At 48.6% G+C, this 9991-nt stretch overlaps 1 protein-coding gene across 1 annotated transcript; it reads left to right on the top strand.

The window, feature by feature from the left end:
* The first annotated feature begins 9034 nt into the window (after window positions 1–9034).
* LOC309447562 (C-C motif chemokine 3-like) lies at window positions 9035–9983 on the top strand. The gene is made up of 3 exons (XM_082068308.1): window positions 9035–9167; window positions 9318–9426; window positions 9591–9983. Exons 1-3 carry the CDS (start codon window positions 9095–9097, stop codon window positions 9682–9684), a joined length of 276 nt encoding a protein of 91 aa, XP_081924434.1. The 5' UTR covers window positions 9035–9094; the 3' UTR covers window positions 9685–9983.
* The last annotated feature ends 8 nt before the right edge of the window (window positions 9984–9991 follow it).

Raw genomic sequence — 9991 nt, 5'->3', positions numbered from 1 at the left:
CAGACTGTGAAAATGGCTTTCTCAGTGGATTTCATCTGTGACTGCCAGCAGCATGTGGGACCCCATGGGTCTGGTGGTAAGTGATATTTTTGTTAATACTATTTGAAACAAGCATAGGCCTGTTAAATTTGCAGAGTGTGGGAGAATTGTGCTGTGTAATCTAAAGAGCATGGAAGAGACCTGAGAATGGTCTACAAGGGTCACTGCAATGAGGAGAGAACAAATTAATCCTTTGTTTTCATGCTGGATAGGATATGATGGTCTGGTCTCCATACTACAGCAAAAAATGGAAGAAAAAATATAACAGCAGTGAGGAAGTGCTAGTAGATCAACTGGAAAGTGAGGAATTCTGTTCCTGGGGAGACACAGTGAGTGTTCATCTTCTGCGTGGAAGTAGATAACTCTCCCTTTTCTCTGTTTTGCTGAAAACCCACTTGTTCTAACCCCAAGGGGCTCTCCCTGCCCTCATAAAAACCTTAAATGGGAAACCACATGTTCTTGCTTGGTTTTGGTGCTCCTGATCTGAGCTGTGGGAGTGAGAAAATGTGATTTAGTCCTTAGAGAGGGCCCGTCCTCTCCAGGGACCTGTCACTTAAAGACCAGCCAGCTCATATTTGCCCATCCTTGATCTGAGGTTAACCTGGTCCCAGAAAGTAGGCACAATGGTGTGTGTGGCTGACCTCTGAGTTGTTGAACTTGACCTTCTTCTCCACGTGCTGCTGCTGTTCAGCAGTCCAGTCACCAGCAGCATGATGAGTTCACATCCTGCCTTCATGGAATGCTCTTGCAGAATTATGCACAGCCAGACTTCTTCCTCTTCTCCCTTGCAAACTGGCTGTTCTCCCCACATCTCACTGTTTTGCCACCTCACTTCTCTCTGGCCTTGTGCACCCTGTGCCAGCAATGTCTGCTCTTTGTTGCTGGAGGCATCTGCCAGCTTCTTGTGTCCTTCCCAGAGCATCCCTGGCATTTCTGCTCGAACTTAAGGAGTGGGGCGGGCTCTAGGCTGGCACCCCTGATGTGCTATTGTCATATGTGCTCCCAGCCTGCTGCTCTTGGTGTGTAGTGGGGACAAGATCCTGGCATGGAGACAGCTGCAATGAGTCCTTGGTGGCAAAAATCACAGGTCAAGTGTGTTCACACTGGTCTGTGGGCAAAAGTCAGGCTTGGGTGCAAGACTGAGTGATGTGGTGTTATTTCTAGTTCTCTGCACTCTTTGAGCTCCTTTCCATCTTCCTGCAGGGCATTTTAAGGGGAGGAGGGTCAGCTTTTTGGAGGGGCTCTGGGCACAGAGGGGAGCCCAGCTCTGGGACTGCACTGAGCCATTTAGGCTGGAGTAGAAAGTAGTTTTCACACCTAAGAGCACTCTGAATCAGGAGGATACCTCTCTTGGGAGGAGAAGGCTTTGTCAGGCTGAATTACACCCAGCAGGGCTAGGGCATGGAGTTTGCAGGATGGGGCCATCTCTGAGAAGGCAAATAAAGGGCTAATGGTAGCCGTTACTCCAGGCTGAGTCCTAAAAGCAAAGCCAAGATGTGATGGCTTATTACCTGCTGGGCCATAAACCTTTGTGCTCTCACTGGGGAATTCACTGTAAGAAAAATCAGTCCCCTTCAGCTGAAAAGTGGAAGAGACTGTCCAAAGAGACAGCTTTGTGGCTGGGCTGTGGGTGTAGGGGGATGCTGGGGTCATAGACTGGGGTGGGGGGACACACACAATAGAAGTGAGAGACCTGGAGGGATCACTAAATAATCCTGCTTACAGTGTGACTCAGCCCAGTGTCCCGTGATTGAAAGGAACAAGGGGAAAGGGATACAGGCTGACCCCAGAAATAGTCTTGTGGCAGTAAATGTGAAAGGGAGATTCCAGAGAAAGAGGAAGTCAATAGAAAAAGCCTGAAAATTTAAAATAGTGTTATAAAGACTTTTTGACTCAGCAGAGAGGCAGCTCAGGAAGCTCTGAGGGACCTGCAGGAGGCGATGAGAGCGGAATAGAAACTCCTGATGGCCCCAAAGGAGGTTAGATGTGGTTAGGTACCGCAGTGAAGGTGTCTGTGTGCGAGGGGATGTGGCAGCAAGGATGGAGAGCTGGGAAAAGTAAATACAGGGACCACAAAGAGTTAGTTTGCCATGGCAAAACTAAATTTGCTTCTGGGGAGCAGAAGCAGCAAGTGGTCAGCTTAGGAGACAGGGGATGCACAAGAGCCTCTGCATCAGCCCAGGGAAAGAGGAGATGTTAGAGACGAGAGTGTCCTAAAAGGGTTCTCTGGAGGAAATTTGTAAGAAGTGCTATTATTCAGTGATTCTAGACTGAATGGTTGAGCTGAGCAGGCCAGAGGGTTTTCAGAGTGAAGCAGTTAATCACATACCAAAAACCTGTAACCACTGAAACCACCTCCAGTCCTGGATGGGAAGAAGTGAACCCAGCGTTTTTCCTGGGAACACAGGAGCAGCAGCTGCCATCTGCCCGGCCTGATGCCATTTGTGCAGCCTTGTAGAACACTTGATTCCAAAACAACACTGTGGTTAGTGATGGCTTTTAAAACAGGACCCCAAAATGTCTGTGAGTAGGCCCTTGGAAAGACAAACCAGTTGCAGTTCAGAAGGAAGATCACACCTCTGATCTGGTCACCTTCTCCACCAGGCGGGTTGCGCAGCAGAACTGATATAATCTTGAGTGGTGGCTTTTATTTGCCCTGCTTGGGTCAGAAACCTGCATGAGAAACTTACTGCTTTCATGTGGAAATCTTAATTTCCCACCTATTTGTATTCCCAGCCACTTTCTAGCCTTGTATCCTTACACCAGCAGCGTCCACTACATCTCTTTCCCACCCTGGTGTTGACTTTGTGTTCACACAGCTCCGGTCCCCCATTTTCCCAACCCCTCAACCCGAGCTCTTTGCGTTTGACTTGTCTCGTGTCATGTAACACTGGGGTCTTGTCACAGTCCTGTGATTTGTAGATGGCTCTTTTCCTGCCCCAGACACTTCCAGCTGACAGTCGCTCAATCTGGAATGGCTGCCACTGTTGTCCCTTGTCCCTAAGAGCGCGGTTGCACGGTCCATGCTGCTGAATCGAATCCCTTCCCCATTACTCCAGTCCTCAAGGTCATTATGATCTTTCCGTGTGATATCTTGGCCTCTTCTAGATTGATGATAGCATCTCATTTTGTCTCATCAGCAAATTTCCTTTGCATTCTCCTGCTTTCTTGTGCCAAGATCATTAATGCAAATGTTAAGCAGAATAATTTTTGAGGCAGAAACTCAAGGAACTGTACTGGTAAAGCCCCTTTGGTCTGACATGTCCCCTTTCAGCTGAAGCAATTACCATGGCCCTTTCAGGCAGCTCTTTACTTACTTTACATTTCATATGCCAGTCACATCTTCTCTAGCTTAGCTAATAATTTACTATGTGGCACCATTTCAAATGTCTTACTGAAGCCCAGAAGAGTGAGATCTACTGCATTTCTTCACCACAAATATCTGTGAACTTATAAAAGGAAGCTATTAGGTTGGTGTTGGTTTGCATCAGGACCATACTGTGTGATGTACTACAAATATGTTGTATGTTGTGCCATGCCTGAGGATCTGGAGAGGGGAGTTCAATGGGAGGCATATGTCTGCAAAATACAAGATTGTTTACATTAATCTGTGTTGGAGAAGTCTGAGGCTTAACAGAGTTAGTTGATGAAGCAATGTGCTAGCAGATGACATTCACTATTAGCAAACGTACTCAGGAGTCATTTGAAATACTTATTTCTGTTTCTAAGGTCAAATGAACTACAGTTACTCAGGGAAGAAAAAGGCCTGTGATCATGTTCTTGAGTTTGTGGCCGGATTTTAAAGATATTTAGGTCCTGAGTATTTGGCTCATGTGACTTAGAAGTGTCTGTTCCATTCGTCTTCAATGACATTCAGGTCCCCAAAATGCCATTTTCTTCAGAAAATGAGACTTAACATTTCCTTGTTTTCTAAGGTTGGTTTTTGGAGCTGCAAGTCCAAGGATTAAGCAGAATATTGGAGTGTGTGAAGGATGGGACAGAAACTAATTCTCCAAATGCCATCATGTTGTTGTTAGAAACCAGGGGAATGATTTCCGGATGCCACGTTCAGCTCTGATCGCTTTGACTCAGAGAGGGATAGAGCCGGCACAGAAGACTTTGAGCCAGGTGATGAAAGCATTTAGCGACTTGGAGATGAAAGACTGAAAAGAGTGGGGCAAATAGATGAAGGGAGCTTAAAAAGAAACATTCAATATTGATTATTTACCCTTTCAAGCAGGAGAAGAAAGGGACATCTATGTGGCTAAAACCATTCAAAGAGAGTGTACTAGAGAAATATTTTGACACAAGGCATTAATTAACATATGAAACCCTCTGCCAGAAGGTCTCATCAAGGGCAAAAAGTGGAAAAGAAAGAAGCAATTGCTATGAGATAACCCCAGCTTTGTAAGTTTAGGTAACTTTTTATTTTTAGCCTGTTTTTGTGGAAATGGGGCTTATGCAATCTGCTGTCTGGGTGCAGGAGTTAATGATAGTTGGTGCCTGCAAACTCAAAACTGAAATTGCTTTTTGCATGCAGACAACTTGTGTTTAAAGTCCCGGCGCTGCGTTCACGCAGGTGGGTGCAGGTCTCTGCAGAGGCAGCAGCCGGGAGCCCCCGGTTCTGCCTGGTTGCACAGAAGAGCTGTAGGTTGGTACATCTGGGAGGCCAGAGTCCGTGTGCCCCTTCCAAAACTAAACCCAGCCCTGGTGGGAATTAGCCCTGGGGTTTTGCTCTGCTTGAGGATGGGGATGGGGACTGCAGGTGCAAGGCATGAGTCAGAAGAGACAAGGAGCAGAATGGAGGCAAAAACCGTGTGAGAGCAGAGGGGCTGTGGGTGCATATTTGGGGAGCCAGGGCAGAGCAAAGGTGTGTGCACAGCATGGAAAGAAGGTGCCTATGTGCTGGCAAGTGAGCATCTGACCTGGGTCTTTCCCTGTGCCTTGTGCTCTGAATCCTGCTGCTTACAGAGGGATGGATTCACATTTGGGTGAAGCAGGGTGGTACTTTCTCACGTAAATGCTTCCTTCTATTATGCAGCATTTCTCTTCCCTGGGTTTGTTTAAAGAAATGTCTCTGCTTGCCTTGAGCAAAGGGTGCTTGAGGCTGGGGACTTGGGGTCAATATGGGGAGTCTGGGAAGGGATGAGAGAAGCTGTGGCTGCAGCCACCTCTTGGTGAAACGCATCCCCTGCGGGAATCTCTAAGCTCTCAGGCACGGTGACCAGCTCCAAGTGTCCCTGTGGTTTGGCAGAGCTGTGCTGGATTCCTGGAGGGTGTCAGACACATGTGCCTGCGGTGTCAAATTATTTTACTAATCCCCTTGTGTTTTTCTGTAATGCGTGTGTGTGCTGCAACCTCCTGCCTCGGGAGAGGTTATTTTGCTCCTACTGCTCTCTCTCCTTTCTGTCTAGTGTAGAAGTCACTCAGGCTGGGGGGGAGAACAGGTTTATCTTTGATCCAGGACCATAGAAAAATCTCTGTACTAGGTTGCTGGTCTTTGTGCAGGGCAGAGCATGGGTTTCTATGAGGAGAATGGGACATTCAGAAATTTGAATCAAAAATATATTGGTGGAGATGGGTTTAAGGAATTCCATTTTGAATACTAAATTCCTTTCATAAAACAATACATGCGAGAGTCAGTGATAACTCACTGCAGGGTGATGTGTGTTCCTTGCAACCTCTAGCCACGGGATCCCTTTGCATAATTTTTATCAATGATGAGTGTCACTTCCCAGATGGGTGTTGCATAATGCCACATGGTTTTCTCTGCACTTGCCTGGGACTGTGGTGTTGGCAGTTTCCTTCATTTCTTTCGGCCTGTGGTTTCCTTCTGGTGAAAAGGCAGAAGGGCTGCTGTGGTCTCTTTAGCCCCGCAAAGCCCAGGGCCCCACGCGTCTGGTGCAGAGAGCATCCCCCTGCCCTGACTCGGGGTCAGAGAGATGTTTCTACCAGGGATTTGTCCTCAGGGAAAACTCTCTGCAGAGCTGGGGAGGCTTCCTGAAGTCTGCTGTAACCGAGGCAGTTGTCTCAGCTTTCCTTAGCAGGCTTGGGGATCAGAAGCAATGCTGCTCTCTTTATAATGACTGAGATCATCCCTTGTCTTTGTGCCTAAATAAATCCCGTGATGTTGTCTGGCTGCCCTGTTTGCATGCAGGACCTTATTGCTGCTCTTTTCGAGCTCTTCTATCACTTATTTCTTAAAATGTGAGGCCCTAAGGGGCAAGTTCCTCACCAGCACCAGTTACCCTGTTACTGAGCCGATCTGGGGGCTGCTCTGGCCACACACTGTCCCTCCTGTTTCTTCTGGCTGCTCTCCAAGTGCAGTTCTTCACATGTCACCGTGTCTTGACTCTGTCCTGCCCTCAGGTCAGGGGTGATGCTCCCTCTGCTCTTTTAACCCTGCTCACAGCCCCTGGTGGAAATGTGGGTTTTAGACTTAAATTGCCCCCTTTCCTTAAGGAGACATATGCAAGACAGTGCCAAAAGCATCCGATAATGCAAGACTAGTGTCCTGTTTGCTAATCACTGGCTTTCTGGTCCCTCTCCCACTCCCTGTGAGCTCGTCCTGCTCATCACCAGTGACCCAGAGATGGCCTCAATCTGGGGCCTTTTTGTTTGATCATACCTTCCTTATCTGCCTCTTCCTTACTTTTGTTCTCTTTTCTCGTCCCTGTGCCCTAAATTTTGATTGTGTTGAGTACTTGACCCCAATCTCTTGTTTTGTTTATGCAAAGACAATTCAAAAAGAGGTGGCATCTTTGGTTACTTGCTCCCCTTTCTAACTAACGGGCTTTTACTTTCTTTTGTTTTTCACATTTGTATTTGTAAAGCTGGGTTTTCTGGCCTACTGTGTTTCCTCCCTTCCTTCCCCTGCCTTGAATTTCTTGCGTGTTCCTCTGCTGGATTAGAAAGTCATCTGCTTACAGAGATCTTCCGTGGCAGGAAAAATAAAACCGTAAGTAATTTCTTCACTCTCCCTTTACATCAGTTCCTTATATTTAATTCCTTAAACATGCTTAAACACAAATAATATACTTTTGCTGAGCTGCAATTTTGTGCAATTCATTGAAATATCCTCAGTTCCAGTTAGCGTGGAAAGTATTTCATCAGCATCCAGTAAGAAGTCCTATCCGGCTCTCATCTCAGTGGAGAACTGAAAGTTTGGCCAACCACTTCTGCAGCAAAGAGGAAATATTTTCACCATTTCCATCAGAAATAATCTTTGCAATTGTGAGATTTTCTGTGGTTCCTACCAGACAAACAACTTTCCTCTGGTTACTGTTATAGCCAGTGTTCACAGATCATAGAATCATAGAATATTTTGGGCTGGAAGGGACCCTCAAAGCTCATCCAGTCCAACCCCTGCCATGAGCAGGGACATCTTCACCCAGATCAGGCTGCTCAAAGCCCTGTCCTGCCTGGCCTTATTCATTCATAGCTTCAGGCATGGCAGGTTAAACAGAAAGAGCTGAAACACAGGCAGTTGCAGAAGGGAGCTGGAGAGGTTGTTTCTGTTCATATCACCGCCCTGAGGCCAGACCAGCTCCTCTTGAAGGTCTCCAGTGAGATACTTTACACTTGTTCTCTCCTCTGCTCCATCTTTTCTAAAAGAAACAATCCTGACCTTTTCTCCTAATCCCTCGTCTCCTCTCAAACAAGGTCTAGCTTGGAGCAATACATCCTTCAGACAGGGACCTGTTGACATGGGAAGGCAAAAGACCATTGCAGCCACTGTGGGGTTTATCCTTTCATGCATATTGGGGAGCATCACCCCTGCCATGTGGTGGGGATGGGAGGACGGGCATGACCACTGCTCAGCATCTCGGTGAGTTGGACTTTCCCCTTGAATCAGGGCAGCGGGAATGAGCCATGCCTGAGCCAGGGGCAGGAGGAGGGTGGGAAGCCAGGGTTTGTGTGGGAGCTGAGAGCTGGACATCCAGCCTTCTGTGGCATCAAGAAGCAGCATCAGGGCAAGGCCAGAAAAAAGGGGGGAAAAAAATTAGGAAGTAGAAACTTCGAGAGCTCTTTATTTCTGGGTGTTCACCCGTGGGGGTGTTTGGGAATTACCCTTTGGGATTGCAAATGCTGCCCCTTCTCAGTCACGCTGAGATCTCCTCCAGGTTTAATCTGCAAGGCTGCAATGAGCTGATCCCAGTGGGCGCCAGCAGAGTCCTCTCCTCCCTCCAGCTCCTACTCTTAACGCCCTTGTTTCCTGACATGGGTGCATTTGTGGATTTTTGGGGGGCTAAGCCAGTAGAGAGCTTTTTGGCCAAAATTATCCTGCTTGGTAAGAAGTGGGCTAGCAGTAATTGCAACAACTTGACTGAGAAGAGGCGCAGATTGCAGCCAAAACTAAAATCCTTGCAGAGGTGTAAATCCCGTGTTCACGCAGGGGATGGGGAGGCTGGCAGGCCAGGCTGCAGCCTGAGCCCGCTGCTCCAGCCCTGGAGCAGAACAATGGAGCCCAGTCCCTACAGGGCCCCCAGGCCTCTATGTCCCTGCAGCCTTTCCAGCACGAGAATACTGGTTTTAACCACATTGCTGGCAAAAAGGGGCAAATGTGAAATGCCTAGTGACTTTGAGCTCAACACAATTTTGTTCCTACATGATCTTTCCTAAGTGTCCAACCAAGAATTGGTATGATGAGTACAGATGAGTATATGTGCAGAGCATCATTGTGGAGCCAATTCTGTCTTCCTGCTGTGACGGTGGAGCAGGGTGAGAAGTGGTGTTTAAGGCAAAACTGTGTGTCATGGAGGTTTAGGGTCTGACCAGTCCCCGCCGGGCACCCAAATGGAATCTGAAAGTCGCAGCCCTGTGGCTGGCGCTTCCTCTTCTGCAGTTTCCTTCCCCAGCTCAGCGAAACTGGGTGATCCTGACATAATTTCCCCGGTATGATGCGCTCATTTTTCCTTTCCTTGAAATCCTGTGCCCGCCCAGCACACAGGGATAAAAGGAGGAGATGGCACAGGGTCCGGAGCATCGTGCGGAGAAGAGCCCTGCAGCCCTCAGCTCCTGCCCCGCTCGCAGATCCCTCGGCCCCCGCAGCACCATGAAGGTCCGTGCAGCCGCCCTTGTCGCTCTCCTGCTCATGGCCACCTGCTCCCCGTCCCAGGCCCATCTCGGTGAGTCCGGTGTCTCAGCATCCTTCCCGGCACACGGTGTGCCATCACTCCATGGCAGCTGCCGGGCAGCTGCAGAGCCCCATCCCTATCAGCTGGGACCCTGTGGTTCTAGCCTGGGGTCTCACTGGGTCTGTCTGTCTGCCCTCACAGATGGTGTCCCCACCACCTGCTGCTTCAGCTACCAGCAACGCCCAGTCCCACGGAGCCTCATCGCCTCCATCTACACCACCAGCAGCAGCTGCACCGAGCCGGGGGTGATGTGAGTACTCAGTGCTGCTTGGGGATGATGGCTGAGGCAACGCCCCAAGGGTGACGGGGAGGAGGACGAGGGCAAAGCTGGGGACACCTGGGGTGCTGCAGCAGAACCCAGCATGGGCACCTGCTGTCCAGACAAGCGTCCTAATGCAGGTTTTCTCTTGGCAGCCTGGTCACCAAGAAGAAGAGGGAAGTGTGCGCGGACCCCCGGGCGCCCTGGGTGCAGGCGCATCTGAAACACTTCCAGAGCCTGGAGAACTGACCCTTCCCCACTGCACCTGCCCTGTCCTTACTGCTGTCTGTGCCGTGTCCCCAGTGCTGCCCCTGGAGGGCTCAGCTACCAGCCCCTCTCATGCAAGAGAGTACTTGAACTGCAGCCTTCTTCAAGGGGAAATTATTCTATTTAACTTATTTAAGGTCAACTAAATATTTTTTGCTAAGAAAAGTGAAAAAATGTAATTTATACTATATTAAAATAATAACTTAAAGTAATTTAAACTATATCAATGTGCCTGTTAATGAAGAGAGAGAAGTTTTGATGCCTAAATAAAGTGTTTGTGCTATCAACC

The sequence above is a fragment of the Streptopelia decaocto genome, assembly GCF_964273445.1.
Source record: "Streptopelia decaocto genome assembly, chromosome: 18".
Taxonomy (NCBI): Eukaryota; Metazoa; Chordata; class Aves; order Columbiformes; family Columbidae; genus Streptopelia; species Streptopelia decaocto.
This window is presented reverse-complemented; position numbering and strand designations above follow the sequence as displayed.

Bases quoted from the DNA above. Each gene is read 5' to 3' on its own strand.
- LOC309447562 (XM_082068308.1), top strand. From the start codon at position 9,095: ATGAAGGTCCGTGCAGCCGCCCTTGTCGCTCTCCTGCTCATGGCCACC. The intron at 9,168-9,317 runs GTGAGTCCGGTG...CTGCCCTCACAG, and splicing joins CCCGTCCCAGGCCCATCTCG to ATGGTGTCCCCACCACCTGC. The intron at 9,427-9,590 runs GTGAGTACTCAG...TTCTCTTGGCAG, and splicing joins TGCACCGAGCCGGGGGTGAT to CCTGGTCACCAAGAAGAAGA.